Source organism: Rhinatrema bivittatum, chromosome 1, assembly GCF_901001135.1.
Source record: "Rhinatrema bivittatum chromosome 1, aRhiBiv1.1, whole genome shotgun sequence".
In the NCBI taxonomy this organism is placed as follows: Eukaryota; Metazoa; Chordata; class Amphibia; order Gymnophiona; family Rhinatrematidae; genus Rhinatrema; species Rhinatrema bivittatum.
The window spans coordinates 682073161-682091506 of record NC_042615.1 but is presented as its reverse complement, the minus strand read 5'-3'; the positions used below and the strand labels follow the sequence as shown (position 1 = coordinate 682091506).

At 46.7% G+C, this 18346-nt stretch overlaps 1 protein-coding gene across 3 annotated transcripts in view; it reads left to right on the top strand.

Moving 5' to 3' along the window:
• LOC115074755 (survival of motor neuron protein-like) overlaps window positions 1-18346 on the top strand; it is a 109593-nt gene that overhangs the window by 51688 nt on the left and 39559 nt on the right. For all 3 annotated transcript variants that reach the window (XM_029574520.1, XM_029574539.1, XM_029574529.1), the window contains one exon: window positions 15003-15074. In XM_029574520.1, the coding sequence (XP_029430380.1) occupies window positions 15003-15074 (72 nt within the window). The remainder of the gene's footprint in view (window positions 1-15002; window positions 15075-18346) is intronic.

Sequence of the window (18346 nt, the reverse complement as noted above, 5' to 3'; positions counted from 1 at the left end):
CCCGCAGGAGACTGAGACTGCTCTACTAGGGAGTCCTTTTTATCCTGTGGAAACTCCTCCTCCTCTGCCAGCTGATTGGCTCTGGGGAGGTCCCACCCTTAATCCCCCATACCTGTGGTTCCTCTGTCCTTGTAACATCCGGGGGAAGGAATCAAGGGACATCTCTAGCCTGGTGTTGCTGTATTTTCCTTCCTCCCCTTTCCCTTGAATCTTTGGTTCCTAGCTTTCTTCTTCCTATCTTAGTCTAGCATAGTGACCCCGTCACAGGCCTCCAAGCCTGCTCTATTCTTCCTGCTTTGTGGCCTATCAAGGTCTCTCTATACCTATAGCCTATTGGCCTATGGGCCTCCAGCCTTGCTGACTTCAGGCTTCTGTGTTCCTTGTTCTGTGTTGTTGTTTTGCCTTGTCCTTGTTCAGTCCTGTCTTTTCTTGTCTTATACCCCTGCCCAGTCTAGTCTCCAGTATCCTGTCCACAACTCATTCCCTGTCCCAGTTCCTTCTCAGTGTCCTTTCCAGTATCCTGCCTTGCTTGTATCTCTCCCTGGCTGTGCTCATTATCTTGCATTTTCTCTGTCCAACTCCAGTATTCAGGCCAACCCTGCTCCAGCCTTGCCTTCCAGTCCAGCCTTGCCCAGCCCCTGTACCAAGCTTTGTCTTGTTCCAGTTTAACCAGAACCCACCATGATGTATTGCTGCCACAGAGACCTACTGGCCACCAGAACCCAAGTGCTCAACCTGTGGGGAGGGGGCTAGCTAGGCAGAAGACCAGCCCCAGTCCTGCACAGCTCCTGGGGTGGTGTACCCCAATCAAAGAAACCATGATAGTAGTAAATTACCCAAAGAGCAATCTAGCTCCTGCTGGGAACCTTATTGCAAATCGAAAGAACATATAAGAACATGCCATACTGGGTCAGACCAAGGGTCCATCAAGCCATCATCCTGTTTCCAACAGTGTCCAATCCAGGCCATAAGAACCTGGCAAGTACCCAAAAACTAAGTCAATTTCATGTTACCGTTGCTAGTAATAGCAGTGGCTATTTTCTAAATCAACTTAATAGCAGGTAATGGACGTCTCCTCCAAGAACTTATCCAATCCTTTTTTTAAACACAGCTTTACTAACTGAACTAACCACATCCTCTGGCAACAAATTCCAGAGTTTAATTGTGCGTTGAGTGAAGAACTTTCTCCGATTAGTTTTAAATGTGCCACATGCTAACTTCATGGAGTGCCCCCTAGACTTTCTATTATCTGAAAGACTAAATAACCAATTCACATCTACTCATTCTAGACCTCTCATGATTTTAAACACCTCTATCATATCCCCCCTCAGCCATCTCTTCTCCAAGCTGAACAGTCCTAACCTCTTTAGTCTTTCCTCATAGGGGAGCTGTTCCATTCCCCTTATCATTTTGGTCGCCCTTCTCTGTACCTTCTCCATCGCAATTATATCTTTTTTGAGATGTGGCGACCACATGCTCACCATGGAGCAATACAGAGGCATTAAGACATTTTCCGTTTTATTCACCATTCCCTTCCTAATAATTCCCAACATTCTGTTTGCTTTTTTGACTGCCGTAGCACACTGAACCGACGATTTCAATGTGTTATCCACTATGACGCCTAGATCTTTCTTGGGTGGTAGCATCTAACACTGTGTAACTATAGCATGGGTTATTTTTCCCTATATGCATCACCTTGCACTTATCCACATTAAATTTCATCTGCCATTTGGATGCCCAATTTTCCAGTCTCACAAGGTCTTCCTGCAATTTATCACAATCTGCTTGTGATTTAACTACTCTGAACAATTTTGTATCATCTGCAAATTTGATTACCTCACTCTCATTTCTTTCCAGATCATTTATAAATATATTGAACAGTAAGGGTCCCAATACAGATCCCTGAGGCACTCCACTGCCCACTCCCTTTCACTGAGAAAATTGTCCATTTAATCCTACTCTGTTTCCTGTCTTTTAGTCAGTTTGTAATTCACGAAAGGACATCGCCACCCATCCCATGACTTTTTACTTTTCTTAGAAGCCTCTCATGAGGAACTTTATCAAATGCCTTCTGAAAATCCAAGTACACTACATCTACTGGTTCACTTTTATTCACATGTTTATTAACTCCTTCAAAAAAGTGAAGCAGATTTGTGAGGCAAGACTTGCCTTGGGTAAAGCCATGCTGACTTTGTTCCATTAAACCATGTCTTTCTATATGTTCTGTGATTTTGATGCTTAGAACACTTTCCACTATTTTTCCTGGCACTGAAGTCCGGCTAACCGGTCTGTAGTTTCCCGGATCGCCCCGGAGCCCTTTTTAAATATTGGGGTTATATTAGCTATCCTCCAGTCTTCAGGTACAATGGATGATTTTAATGATAGGTTACAAATTTTTACTAATAGGTCTGAAATTTCATTTTTTAGTTCCTTCAGAACCCTGGGGTGTATACCATCCGATCCAGTTGATTTAATACTTTTCAGTTTATCAATCAGGCCTACCACATCTTCTAGGTTCACCGTGATTTGGTTCAGTCCATCTGAATCATTACCCATGAAAACCTTCTCCGGAACAGGTATCTCACCAACATACTCTTTAGTAAACACCGAAGCAAAGAAATCATTTAATCTTTCCGCGATGGCCTTTTCTCTAAGTGCCCCTTTAACCCCTCGATCATCTTAACGGTCCAACTGCTGCTTCGGATATATTTTAAAAAGTTTTTACTGTGAGGTTTTGCCTCTACAGCCAACTTCTTTTCAAATTATCTCTTAGCCTGTCTTATCAATGTCTTACATTTAACTTGCCAACGCTTATGCATTATCCTATTTTCTTCTGTTGGATCCTTCTTCCAATTTTTGAATGAAGATCTTTTGGCTAAAATAGCTTCTTTCACCTCCCCTTTTAACCATGCCGGTAATCGTTTTGCCTTCTTTCCACCTTTTTTAATGTGTGGAATACATCTGGACTGTGCTTCTAGGATGGTATTTTTTTTTTTTTTGTGTAAACGGTTTTTATTGTTTTAACAATTCAGCAGACAAACATATCGGGAAGAGACAGGACACTGTATCTCTCCCCAACTCAAGAACAACCGTGATATATACAAACCGAACAACCCCCCCCAAATGCAGCTAGCCCCCCCCCCTGCCCCATCCCTCCAACCTCCCCCCCCCATTTTCGTGACCCCCCCCCCCCCATGGCCCCTGAGAATCAACCCAAACCCCGTTCTCCATCTTCATGAAAGGATGAAAGAATAAGTCCAAAGTCAGTAAACGATCGCCACTCAGTCCAAGGAAACCGCTGATGTCAGTCGTTGAGAACCGAACTGCGCACCTTCTGTGGGAGCGAAAGCAGGTAGGCATCCCATATGGTAAGAAATCGTTTCTTCTGCGAGGGAGAATGCCGCATAGCCGCCGCGTCTAGCAACATCATTCGATGAAACCCATTTCTCCAGGTCCAGTAAGACGGGGGTGACAACTCACGCCAGTTCAACAGAATGGTTTTCTTCCCCACCAAACAGGCCTTCTGGATAAGTAAGCGACCCCCCAGCTCTCGAATACGCAACGGAGAAATGCACCCAAATAAAAGCCATAACGGAGATATAGGAAGCACCACATCTAGCAAGTTCTCTAAATAATGGGCCACACAGGTCCAAAATTGATATACAACAGGGCATTCCCAAAAGGCGTGAGATAAGGTACCTCTAGCATTACCACACCGGGGACATGCCGCCGAGGGGGAAATCCGCATGTGGAAGGCCCCCTCCGACGAAACATAACTCCTCCGCAAAAATTTAAATTGCATTTCTCTAAAATAAGAATTGATCGAGAGCTGGGAGATCCGCCCAAATCCGGCCTTCAAAATACGCACATTAATGGTAAAAACTCCATCCCCATTCCATCTGTCAACCAAAACAGAGCATGTGTCCACCGCCACCAAGTGCCGGAGGCGCTTATAATACTGTGACAGGGAGGGCGGTGTACCTGTGTCAAGGGAGAACAATTCTTTCAGAGCATGTAGGTGAGAAGTCTGCAAGAGGGAAGGGGGCAGGGAACGGACATAATGTTGTAATTGCAAATAGGGGAAAACCTCCCCAGCAGCTATGCCATAACAGTTCTTAAGGTCCGATAGAGTCATGAAAGCCCCCTCCGGAGTCAACACCCGACCTATCAGATCAACACCCTTTCGACGCCAGCGCTGAAAGGCCGCAGATTGGGAACCGGGAGTAAAATCTGGGTTGCCCTGAATTGGAAGAAGCGGGGCGCAAATCCGCGGAATCTGCAGCATCCGCGTAAGACGCCCCCATGAAGCCCGCAGCGGCCGAATAAGAACACTTTGCACCAGATGCGAAGGGACAGAGGAGGCTCTGGCCTGCAAAAGAAAATGCAACGAGATAGGGGCGGCCAATTCCACATCAGCCGGCAAACACAACACCGTGTGCTCTGTCAACATCCAGTCACGAATTAAACGTAAGTGACTAGCCAAATTATACAAGGCCAAATCTGGTACACCCAGTCCCCCCCTCCCCCACCTCTCCCGCATCCAGACCAGCGGTATACGGGATCTACCCTCCCTCCAATAAAAGCGGCGCTGAGCCCTGTCCAACTGTCGCAAGTCTGGCACCCGCAGCTGCAATGGCAAGTTTTGGAATAAGTAGAGCCACTTGGGCAAGAGGACCATCTTAAAAAGGTGAACTCTGCCTCCCAAGGACAGCAGCAACCGGGCCCAACTACTCAACCTATCTTGGGTATGTTTCAGGAGGGGACTCACATTCAACCTATACAACCGGGAGAGGTCTCTGGGGATTATGACACCAAGATACCGAAACGCGTCATCCGTACGCCGTAACGGGAAGTCCCCGTCCCACCCACCCAACAAGGTGGCCGGGGAGGCCAGGGCCTCTGATTTGTCTAGGTTTAGACGAAAGCCAGAAAAAATCCCATATTCCCAAAAAATGTGGAGCAAAGGAGTTAGGGAATGCCGAGGGTCAGTAAGAAATACTAAAATATCGTCTGCAAACGCAGCGTATTTAAATGTGGTGGACTGGAGACGGAGCCCCTTAACCTTGGGAGCACCCTGGATTTTTAGGAGCAGGGGCTCCAATTGCAAGAGAAATAAAAGGGGAGAGAGTGGGCATCCCTGCCGCGTGCCCCGAGAAATGGAAAAAGGCTCGGACATAGAACTATTAGCCACAACAACGGCCTCTGGGCTCTGATACAATAAACGAATGATGTTAAGAAACAGCCCCCCGAATCCCATCTGCTGTAGGACCCAGAAAAGATAGTCCCATTCCACCCGGTCAAAAGCCTTTTCCGCGTCAAAACTAACAGCAAGAAAGGGGATATCCGTCAATTGGCACAGAGACATAGCCGCTAACACCTTGCGAATATTGGTTAAGCCATAACGTTTGCGAACGAACCCCACCTGATCCGAACCGATCAAGCTAGGCAACACTGTAGAGAGACGGTCCGCCATGATCTTGGCCAACAATTTTTGATCAAAATTTAAGAGGGAAATGGGTCGATATGATTCAGGAGCGAGGGAGTCCTTACCCGGCTTTGGAATAAGAACTATATGGGCCCTGTTACCATGAGCCGGGAAAGAGCCTCCCCCCGCCAATGCCCCAATCACCTGCACCAACGGAGGACCCACCAAATCCCGTAGGCATTTGTAGAACTCCGCCCCATATCCGTCTGGCCCCGGAGTCTTGTAGGCCTTGGCCCCCACTATGACCGCCTGCACCTCAGTTAGCGTCACCGGGCCATTTAGAAACAACTGTTGGTCACCAGTCAACTGGGGAAGACGTAATTGCGCACAGAACTGAGCACAGGAATCGGGATTCCAATGCCCAGCGGAGTATAACCCCTTATAGAATTCCTGGAACCGACGTAGGATGTCCCCAGTAGCCGTAAGCAGCCCACCTGCAGAATCTCTGAGGGCCGGTATATGTCGGGAACCACGAGTAGCTCGAACTAAGTTCGCCAACATTTTCCCCGCCTTGTTGCTATGCTGATAGAGCTTGTACTGATAGTACATAAAACTCTTGCGAGCCCGCTGATGGAGCAGCGTGTTGAGTTCCCCCTGTATTGAATAATATTGCACCCGGGCCCTCTGTGAGTTCTGATGAAGCAAAGCAAGCTTGGCCCTCCGCAACCTATCAGTCAACATCACAATCCGGTGGTTAATAGCTTTTTTTCTGTGGGCCATGTAGGAAATGATATCCCCTCGCAGCACCGTTTTGGCTGTATACCAAAATAGGACCGGATCCTCTACATGCTGCGCATTAAGGGAGGCATATTCTGTCCAACGGGTACGCAGGTATTCCTGAAATTTAACATCATGCACCAAATAATAAGGAAACCGCCACTGATAAGCGGACACGGGCCGGAGCCCAATCTGCAGCTCCAAACTGACCGGAGCGTGATCAGAAATAGCGATTTCCCCAATAGTAGCGTCCCCCACCTGGGCAAAACAATGTGCACTCAAAAGAAAGTAATCAATACGGGATAGCGTGCCATGGGCCCGAGAGATGTGTGTAAAGTCTTTTTCCCCTGGGTGCAGGAGACGCCAAACCTCCAACAACTGAAGGGACTGCTCCAGATAAGAAGGACCCCTACCAAAACCCCCAGTCACCCCCGAGGAGGAAGACCGATCCAGCTGGGCGTCCCTGAAGGTGTTAAAATCCCCTCCAATTACTATACAATCATCCACATAAGGTAAAAGTAATCGATAAAGCTCCTGGTAAAATTATTGGGCTATAATTATTAGGCGCATATAGATTGCAAAAAATTACTTTAGCGTGATTCAGCTCTGCGATCAAGATGACATACCTGCCCTTCGGGTCTTTAATAGTAGAGTGGACCTGCAATGGGACCTGTGGATGGACCCAAATGACAACCCCCGCAGACTTTGTAGTGCCAGAAGCATAATAAACCGTCCCTCCCCACACTCTACTAAGTTTATCATGTTCACTATCTGTTAGGTGGGTTTCTTGGAGAAACGCAATACTGGCACGCTTGCGCTTCAAAAGGGTCTGAATTTTTGTCCGTTTAATGGGGGAATTAATCCCACAGACATTCCATGTAATTAAAGACGTATGCTTGCTAAGTAGACATCAGATAACAGTCATTCCAACAGAGCTGCCAAGTAAACCCCAGGCAAGGGTCCTCCCAGCCGGAACCCTCACCAAGACAATACCCAAGGACTGAGTGTAACCCCAAGAAAATTAAACGAGGTCAAAAAGAACATAATCAATTGAATTCCCAGGAGCCCCCAACTAACACCCCTACCCCCCTGCCCTAAACAAGAGATCACTACGGTGTTAGCTCACCCACCCCCATCTACATCCATTGGTCCCCATCAGTATATCAATACAAGGATAAAAATAGACAGTGATAATATGGGTAATTAACAGGGCTAAGATACCAAACATGAAAAAGAATAGAAACCTAGTCAGAGTTCGTCGGCCACAGACCTCCAGGCCACATATGAACAATCATACGCTTACAAAGTAGATGGGATATAAACAATTATAAACCCAAATAGTGCCACAGGCTTTACTAGTTCCCAGTTTGTCCAATCATGCGGTCAGGCAAAACGCAAAAAGGGATAGAAAAAGGGAAAAAAGTAACAAACAAGAACAAAATGAGAAAAACCATAGAAAAAATAACCAAGTCCTGAAACATAATGATAAAAACCAGGAATAAAATGACCAAGTCAGGAAACATTTGGGGCCAGTCCAGAAAGAAAAAATTGCCAAAAATCAGCGAAAAAGGCTCCACACGCCTGGATCGTAGAACTGTCAGCCTCCAGCACAGCACAAATCAAAGAAGCGCCAAGGCGGCCCGCCATGGCCGCACTGCCATGCCAGGGCGCAAATTTGTCCGGAAAGCATGAAGGGGAAATCCGCACGATTCCTAAAAAAAAAGAAAAAAAGAAATCGTGCCCAGCTCCACTCCATAGTGGGCACATGCAGCCCCCAAGTCAGCAAACAGTGAAAGGAGTATCTGTACCGCCGCAAAACTTCCAACGTTGTTCAAAGCAGCAGGCAATAATAAAAACCCAACAAAACACGCTGCCTGTTGACCAACTTAACTCGCTGACCCCATCCTGGGGTAGCACCGCCAGCCGAAGGTTGCCTATCATTGTGGAACAAGGCGAACCCTGTTCCATATCAGGGAGGTAGATTGGCTGCGCCATTTTCCGCCGCCGCTCCCACCACGTGCAGGAAGGACCGGGCCTCTTGAGGCGAGGTGAACAACTTCACACCGGACTCCGTGACCACCCGCAGACGGGCTGGAAAAATTAACGAGGCGCACAGTCCCTGCGCCAATAACTGAGTGCACACCGGAGCCATCACCCTGCGCTGTGCAGCCACATTTGCCGAAAAATCTTGGAAAATCAGCACCCTCTGGTTTTCATACTGTAGCGTGCGACCCCTGCGTGCAGCAGCCAAAATCTCCTGCTTATGGGCAAAATTAAGAATCTTAGCCACTACTACTCTGGGCCTGTCCGCAGCCGGCCGCTTCACTCCCAATCGGTGCGCACATTCGATTCGCAGCGGGCCCTGCGTGGATGACAGAGAGAGCTCCTTAACCAGCCAGGCTTCCAGAGCGGACGGGAGAGCTCGATCTTCAATGGATTCGGGTAGGCCAACAAATCTTAAATTAGATCTGCGCGAGCGGTTCTCTAGGTCCTCGATCTTCGTTGTATGCTTATCTAGCTCGGCCCGGAGCACCGCCACCTCGTTCTGCACCGCGTGGAGGCCATCTTGCGCATCGGACACCCGGCTTTCGAGTTCCGTACAGCGGCTTTCAAATTTATTTAAGTTAGCCGAAATATCAGCCACCGCTGATGATATTGACTTAAGCTCCGGTCCTAAAGCTTCAATGACCGCTGACTTAATTTCGGCCAACACCGGTGCCGCGATTTGCGCCATAGGCCCTGCCGCGGCAGCCATGATGGGTTCCGGGTGAGCCAGCAGCCCTTCTTTCCCCTTATCTTTGACAGCCTTCCCAGAGCGAGTCGGCATGCCCGAAAAACAACAGCCAGAGAAAAACGGCACCCACCTCTGTAAAAAGAGGCACTCGGCTGATCGTGGCGATGTAGATGGGGGTCGATTCTAGGGATCGGCCGCCGAGAGGGAAGGAATCACATCCTCCACCCTCAGTACACCACGTGATCTCCCCAGATGGTATTTTTTAACAATGATCACGACTCTTGCACACTTTTTACCTTTGTAGCTGCTCCTTTCAGTTTTTTCTTACAATTTTTCTCATTTTATCAAAGTTTCCCTTTTGAAAGTTTAGCACTAGAGCCGTGGATTTGCTTACTGTCCCCCTTCCAGTCATTAATTCAAATTTGATCATATTATGATCACTATTGCCAAGCGTCCCCCCCCTCTCACCAAATCCTGTCCAAGATAATCCTAACCCACAAAAGGGCCTTAAAGGTCATAGACCTTATGCAGGCTTTTCAAGAGCAAATTGCCCCTAGATTTCAGGAATACCTGCAGCTCCTAGGCCTCATGACCTCCACCTGGACTTAGTCCCTAGAGCAGGAGCACATATGCACCGATTGCAGTAGTTCCTCTTGTCCTGGTGGGCCCCTGCTTGTCAGGATTATGAATCTCACCTGGCATTATCCCCGCAGGCCAGAAAAAGCCTGGTGGGAAGATCTACGAACCTAGTGAAGGGAGTGGTTCTAGAGCCACCTGACTGGTTTATAATGAACACTGATGCCAGCATGATTGGCTGGGGTGCTCATTCTCAGGGACAGGAAACTCAAGGATGGTGGACAGAGGGGGAGACCTCTTGGTCCATAAACCATCTAGGGTTAAAGGCTATCTGACTACATCTACTACACTCCTTCCCCTTGTAAAAGGAGGGCCAGTCAGGATACTATCAGACAATGCAACAATGATGACCTATTTGAACAAACAAGGGGGCACTCGCAGCTCTATGCTGGCAAGGGAAGCCAGCAGCCTCTTCAAATGGGTAGCATCAAATATTTAGGCCTTGTCAGCAGCACATATTGTGGGAAGTGAAAACATTTAGGTGAATTACCTCAGCAGGCACAGGCTGGACCCAGGAGCATGGGAACTCAACAAGGAGGCATTACAGAGGATAGTAGTTAGGTGGGTGTCTTCCAATAATGTATATGTATTCTATAATAATATATTATGTATTATAATAATATAATATGTATTCTATACAGGAACATCGGTATATAAAAATAAATAAATAAATAATGGTTCTAATGGCAACAGTAATCATAATATATATTAATAATTGATTGTATTATTTTTATTATGTATGCTGTATTTGTAAACCACCTAAACTGTCAGGCTCCTGCCCTATTTGTGGTATATAAAACCTTTTAAATAAATAAACCAGGTCAAATGCCAAAGCAGAAGCTTTCTTCAGCAGGCAAAAAGGAGAGGATCCAGCGAAACAGACACCCTAATCAAGCCCTGGCTAAGGGATGGGCTCCTGTATGTCTTCCTCTTTCCCCTTCCTTCCCCCATGATCTCTGATAGCCAGGATGTTAAAAAGGACAGAAAACTAACCAACAATGGTGGTGATGGTGGCAGTGGACTGGCCAAGATGACTCTGTTATGCAGACCTGCTAGGCCTCCTCTTTTGGCCTCCCCTCGTCTTCCCGAGAAGAAAGATCTCCATCAAGGCCCAGTGATAATGTAAGATCCCTTTCGGTTCTCTCTTATGGCCTGGTCCTTGAAAAGGTGCTTTTACAAAGAAAGAGCTACTCTCCAGAAGTGTCATCAAATATGTTAAAGGCATGGAAGGTATCTACTACCTTAGCATATGCATGGGTTTGGTGCTTATTCAAAAGATTCTGCAAGGGTGATAGGGTTTCTCCTTGGAGAACAGACATAACATCTATTTTCAGTTTCCTGCAGAGCAGATTAGACAAGGGTCTAGTCCTTGGATTCCTAAAGGTGCAGGTGGCCGCAATTCCCTGCTATAGGGGAGCAGTGAAAGGGAATCTAGTTTCTATTTATCCAGATGTTCTATGTTACCCGAGAGGGGTTAAGTGACGCTGTCCTCTGTTCAGACCACTTTCCTAGCGTCTAACCAGATGGACTCAGGACTAGTGGGTTATGTGCTCTTCTGCTAGCCTGAACGAAGGCTTGCAGTCCCTGGAAAAATTCCAACCAGGAGAAGGCCCCTGGATCCATATTAGTCCCAAGGGGAGTCTGAGTAGGGGCCACTGAAATGCCTTCTCGTGGAGAAGATGCCATTTCGGAGTTGCTTAGGTCCAGTGTGCTGTCGGATGAGGTAGTTCCCGACCCATCCTCCGACTGTGAAGGATCAGACTTGGATGGTCCTCCCTGGGCTTCCTTGCAGTGTTGACACAGGCAGGACTCCAGTTCAGTCTTTGCAGCTCTGATGTGGCAGGCTGTGCAAAGGGAGTGCCTTCTGAGCTTCTTTGCTGCCGGTGCCATTACCTCTGTGTATAATCTCACAGGTAATGCGCCTCGATATATGTGCTGTTATGCGAGCGCGCAGATATGCGTGAGTTGTGCGTGCAGCTACGTTATAGACTCGCAAGTTGGGCGCTCAGATGGTCTGGCTTGCCCCATGTGTACAGACGGTTGAGGAGGGGAAGATGGTGCCGAAGCCCCCCACACGCAAGATGGTGCCGCCGAGGGTCTCCATGTGTCAGAACCACCGTGCCAGTACGGCGCCTAGCCTAACCAAGGCTGCTCAACCTGATCGGTGCTCTCCTATTTACCTCACCGGATGGAAAACTGAGTCTGTACGGTGCGCCGAGTCCGGAGACCTTAGATTAAGTTTTTTGCTTACCTGGTCTCTGCGCTTACCGGCCACGTGCAGGGACAGTCTCCAGGTGGGGGGGGGAGGGCTGTTCAAACTAGCATACCCTGACTAACGAATTGACTTTCCCCTAAGATATGACATGACCGCCCAACTGACCGCCCACCTGACCCTCGCCCTTTCTTTTTTCTCTCCCTACCCAATTGACCCTCACCCTTTCTATCTTCTCTCCCCTCCTCCCAACCTCTTTAGGTCTTCTCCTCATCTTCCCCTTCCATCTATCACTTCACCCTGCTGATTATCCTGATTGCTTTATATAACTTTATTGTTTAAACTAACATGTACATTTGTATATATATCTCGTATTATCATCCCCTGCCCTATTAACCGCTACCTGTTAATGTTATTATTGTAAAGCTTGTTGCTAAGTTATTATTATTATTATTATTATTATTATTATTATTATTATTGTAAAGCTTCTTGCTAAGTTATGTTACATTGTGAACCGAGGTGATTTTTGCAAATGTGCCTCGGTATATAAGAAACCCATAAATAAATAAATAAATAAATAAATAAAATCGCCATTCTCTGCTATGCACCTGCTGCCTTTCAGCTGCTTTAACGGCTAAGTCCAGACCAGGAGCTGGCTACCAGACCAAGGCACACCTCTGAGGGATCTCGAAAATCACCTCATGAAGTCTCAACTGGGAAGGGACCCTTAGATATCACAGCAGGAGAGCGGGACTCGATCCTCTTTTTAACGTGAAGATAATAATTTCGTCTTTGTGATGCAATTTCGCTAACACCGTGCTGGTGTGGGGATAGCATCCACATCTGCTAGGAGACTGAGAGATACTGAGGAGCTGAGGTCACTTGCAGGGGTATATCTAGGGTGACGTCAGCTTTGAAATTTGACTCCGTCTCCCATCTGCTAGCAGAAGAGCACATAACCCACTGGACCTGCGTCCATCTGTCTACACTAAGGAAAACAAAATTATCAGGTAAATAATTTCTCCATTGTCCCATAGTGGGCACTTCATTTAGTCATTAATGTTTTAGCGGGTCACCCTTTGAGCCTCTAAAGAGGGCATCCTTGAAGGACCTCTTCTTTAAGGTGGTTTTCATTGTGCAGTCTGCTCTATCTGACTAATTTCAGAGCTGTCCTACAGAGATCCGTATTTGATTTTTTGACCCGGACTTGGTTATGCTTCTTCTAGTTCCCTTCTTTTTAACCAAAGTTATGTGTCCATTTCATGGAAATCAATCCGTTTCTCTCTGTCTTTTAGGCAAGAGAGATGCTCAGAGGGACAGGATTTGAGAGGTGCCTTATTTAAGATATAATGAAGGTGATCAACCTTTTCTGGAAAATGGATAGGCTATTTGGGTTGCATAGAAGCCCAAGGACGGCAATACGGCCTCCAAGGCCTCATTGGCCAGATGGCATAAGGAGGCAATTACAGCGGCTTATCTGCTTAAGGGCTTATACATGCTGGCTATATTTCAGGCACATTCCACTAGGGCACTAGCAGCATCATGGGCAAAGACATCAGCAGAACATCCAGATGATATTTGCAGAGCAGTCACCTGGTCATCCCTGCACTCCTTCACCAGATTCTATGGACTGGATAGAAGAGTCAAGGCAGACTCTGCCTTTGGTGTGGGAGTCCTTAAGGCAGCTCTGTTGTCTTCCTGCTTGTCGTAGGTACATCATGAGTACCTCCCATTGGTAGAGACTGGTCTAGCAGGGAGAGAAAGAATGTGAAATTAGGTCTTACCTGATAATTTCCTTTCCTTGAGTCCTGCTAGGCCAGTCCAGAACCCACCCAGGAAGATGACTGCAGCCAATGTATCTTAACCTCTTGCCAATGTAGGCAATATATTGCTTCTTTTTCTCTTTGGTTCCACCTTTTTTGTCTGTCTTCCCATTCTTCCTTATGAGTCTGGGAGAGGTTATTGTTTGAGTACCCCCTGACACCTCAAAAAAATAAAAATACTGAAATTAGATGTGATCATAACCTCGAGAGAGCAGAGCAGTTGTAACAAGGAGCTCCTCCTCACTATTTCATTTGTTACACAAAAACAAATATGGGAACAGTTCAAAATTGAATTTGATTTCAAATTAATAAGTGACTGCAATGCTAATCCTTTGTTCAGATATGTTGCTCGACTCACTACTATGACAGTAGGATACTGGTGTCTGCTCCAGGCCACACCTCCCTTATAACCAGAAATGTCAATAGAGTGAAAAGAATATGGGTGTGTTCTCTGTCTCTAGCAGCTATGGAGCAGAGAGATATCCCTTTGGTAGAAGTTGGCCTAGCAGGACTCAAGGAAAGGAAATTATCAGGGAAGACCTAATTTCATATTATAAACTTAGTACTTCTGGGAGAAACATTGGAAAACCTTTCCTGTACAAGTGTTTGATTTTGACTTTTTTTCAAACTGCTACTACACAGCCAGTGGCAGGAAACAGATGTTTGAAATAATTCATTTAGCAGTTAAAGCCATTAAAATAGCCTTTTTTGGGGTTTTTTTGTTTCTTTTTATTTTAAATTTAATTTGAAGTGTTGGACCTGCTTGAACCCACCTTCTGCTGAGGTGCCCCCACCATTATTAATCTAAATCAGGAAATGCAGATCCTGATCAGAATCCCATGGAGGCATCACATTAATAAGTGTGAAGTAGGTTGTTTGCTCTGTATTGTATGAAAATGAAGCTTTGAAAAACAGGTATACTGGGGGGTGCTATGAAATAATACTTACATTCTGAAATACATGTGCATTTTTTTTTAACAACATATAACAATTATTTAGGACAATTCAGAAAACCTAAGAATAAGACCAAAAGGGGACAGTATAGACCTAGGAGGCAAGCTCAGGAAATGAGCAATGTACATAAGTGTGCTTCTTTAAATTTGCATGTGCCCTTATGTTGAAAAGTATTCATATACTGTGTGCAAAAATAAGTCACTTGAGGGCCATGCTATTCATTATATATAATGAACAGGAAAATATCCATTCTTCTCTGCAGTCTTTTGGCACTTTGAATATTTGTATTAGGGAATTGGTTTCTGAAAGAAAAATCAGAAATTTGGTGCATTTTGCCTAGCTAAGACTTTTTACAACAATCCATGTACTTCAAGAAATGAAGGGCAATTTAATTTCTTTTTCTTTAATCCTGGATTATGTGTTTGAAATATTTTGATACAGTTTGGAACAAAGCAGAATGAAGCACCACACTTTCTATCAGGATGGCCCCCACCTATTCCTGCAGGACCACCGGTAAGATACAGGCAAGATTCCCTATGATTCTGTAGCTGCAGAGCTTATTGTTCCGGAACCTCTTCTTTTTATATTTAATGAGAAAAGACAAATGATTGAAAATACTAGAAATCTAAAGGTTTCTGCTACAAAAACAAACTGCAAACTGATATCACTGCCAAACCTATCTGGGGAAGCCTCTTAAATATGAGACATTTCTTAAGATTTAGCATTGATATGAGCTAGCAGACAAATCATGATCATTTCAGTACCATGAGAACGTCTGTCTTTGTTAGAAACAAAATGGATGAAAGGACATAAAATTAAGACACAAAATGAATCATTGTTTAATGTAAGTTTTTTCAACCTTTAGTACTAGACAGATTTGATCAAGGGATGCCATTCTTCTCTTATTTGCATTGAAATGTTAAGCAGCCTTCTCCCACCACTACTACCATGACAAGGATACTTTATTAGCAGTCGTTGATTTTTGACAGTGTTACATTTAAATAGTTGTAGTAACTGGTAAATAAAAAAATAATTTCCTTAATGTTTTTCATTTAAATGGCAAGATAGATATATGATGTGCATCTTTCTGCAGAACCTATCCTCCATCTGCCACGGAAGAGTAAGGGGCCTTGGTGTAGGTGAAAAATTTTGAGTCTGACAATGCTTTAAGGAAGCATTCATTAGAACTTGTTCCTGAAGTGGAAGCTAAGTCCTGGTATCTTTGAGAGAGCAGCTTTCATGGTTGTGTTTGCATCACTTCCGGGTAATAATATTTAAGTATAGTTTGCCAGTTGAACTAACTGAGCTCTGCTCATTCAGAAAAAATATGGAGCTGCTGCGAGTTTCACTCTGAACAGGCAGGTGGTTTTGAGAAGAATACATGTGATCGCTGTGCATGTTGCATAGTTATGAAATTGCTTGCTGATGGGAATTGCACCAGAATTCCATTATTTATCACACTCTGAGCTAGTCTGTACCCTTACTGCTTACTACTATTTAACATTTGTATAGCGCTACACGACGTACGCAGCTTTGTATAAACACACACAAAAAGACAGTCCCTGCTCATTAGATAAGACACAGGACAAAAGACTTGGGGTGTGTTATAGTGTAATGACTCTTGCCATGGCTGTTTTAAAATGGTCTGTTCCCTGTACATACCAAGATCATTCCAGACGGTGGGTTATGTTCCATGTCCAGCAGATGGAGTCAGAACACAAAATTCCCAGAGGAGGACCCATATAACCACGCCTCCCCTGTAACAGTTCTCAGTAACGTTCTGACTCCAGCAGATGTGAACAGGGGACTTGTGGTCCCCAGCTTGTAAGCTTAGGGCTACCTCCTCAGGGGGATCAAGTTTTTAGAAAAAAAAAAAAAAGGAAGTTTTAAATTTACAGTTTAGGTCACTTTGCTAAGGCTCCTCTTACAGCAGGGGGAGAGCTCTCCGCTGGTGCTGGCTCATCGCTCTCTAGCCTGGTGACTTGCTGACAGGCTGTTGCCTGTTTTCTTTCTTTCTTTTCTCATTTTCCTCATTGAGGGCTCAGTTGGGGTAAGTGTATTTGTGTTTCATCTTATTTTTCAGCAGAAGACTGCAATTTTTTGGACTCCGTTCGGCTCTCTGAGGTGAAAGTCGGTAGCGCCGGCCTCTCCCTCCTGACCCAGGTTTTCCCCCCTCCCTTTTGGGGAGCGACAGACGTCCCGACCTGCGACCCCGCGAAGCACCATTCCCTGGGGCCGCCTGCTGTCGGGAGGGTAATTCCCCGTCAGTTCTTCTTCAGGTTGGTGGGGGACCGCGGCAAGCATCCGTTGCCGCGTCGGCGCTCATTTTAGGCGCGAGCCACCTGTAGAGCCTCCCCCCCCCCCTCTCTCCCTGCGGCGATGCAGTCCGCGGCGCCTTGTGAGGGCTCCGACAGGGCCAGATTATTTTCTGAAGAGGGTCTGTGCTCAGGCTGTTTCCCCGAGGGGGAATGTGCGCCAGCTACTAACAAGAATGTTCGAGCTGCACACCGTGTGGGAAGGAAGCGCCAGGCCCCGTTCCCTCTCAACGCGGGAAAAGCGGCCATTTTGTTGCAAGATTCTGATGCTGCGCTTTCTGAGGAGGACACGGATAATATGTTCCTCACTTCTAGGCCCGTTTTGGACCCTTACTCCGAGTCTAATCCTGGTAGGCAGAGGGGGGATCCCCCGGTGGGTGACCCCTCAGGATGCCAGGCCTTTTCCCCTGAATTCATAGTCCTGATGCACAGGGCTTTTCTTCAGAGCAGAGACACGACCTTCGGGACCTGGGGACCCTCTCCCCCCAAGATACCATGTCCTACCCCCCTCCTGGGTGGGACCCTCCCTCAGGCTCGCTCCCCTTTAGTAGGCGGGGGAGCGGGGACATCTCGTGGCCCTACCGGGACACCATCGATAATACAGACTTCGTCGGGGGAAGGACAATCCCAGGACCCTGACGTGGACGACCCCACCTTGGCGGCCCAGGTGGAGGGCGACGACCCTAGGGTCCTCCGCATCTTCCAAGCGGCGGAGTTAGATGACCTCATTCCCTACATCCTCCAGGAAATGGATATTGATCCCCCTCCGGAACCGGTGGGGCCTGACCCGGCTCTCAAGAAGGGGGACCCCCTCCTAGCAGGACTGCGGCCTCTAGCCAAGTCTTTTCCCACTCATCACAAGATCTTGCAGTTGATCACTCGGGAATGGGATTCCCCGGAGGCCAACCTTAGGGTCGGTAGAGCCATGGAAAAATTGTATCCTCTGCCGGCCGATTTTTTGGAAATTCTCAAAGTTCCCGCCATAGATTCTGCGGTATCAGCGGTCACAAAGCATACCACTATTCCTGTCACTGGAGGGACGGCGTTGAAGGATATGCAGGATCGGAAGCTGAAGGTTTACCTCAAGCGTATCTTTGAGGTCTCGGCCTTAGGGATGCGGGTGGCTATCTGCAGTTCCCTCGCACAGCGAGCGGGTCTTTGGTGGGTGCAGCAGCTTCTCACCTCTCAGTCCTTACCAGACGCTGAGGCTCACCAGGCGGACAGACTGGAAGCCGTGGTTGCCTATGGAGCGGATGCTTTATATGATCTTTTAAGGGTCCTAGCCCGAACCATGGTGGCGGCGGTCTCAGCGCGTCAGCTCCTTTGGCTTCGCAATTGGTCGGCTGATGCCTCTTCCAAGACACGTTTGGGGTCCCTTCCTTTTAAGGGTAGGTATCTTTTTGGTGAAGACTTGGATCAGATCATCAAGTCCCTTAATGAGAACGCGGTGCACAAGTTGCCCGAAGATCG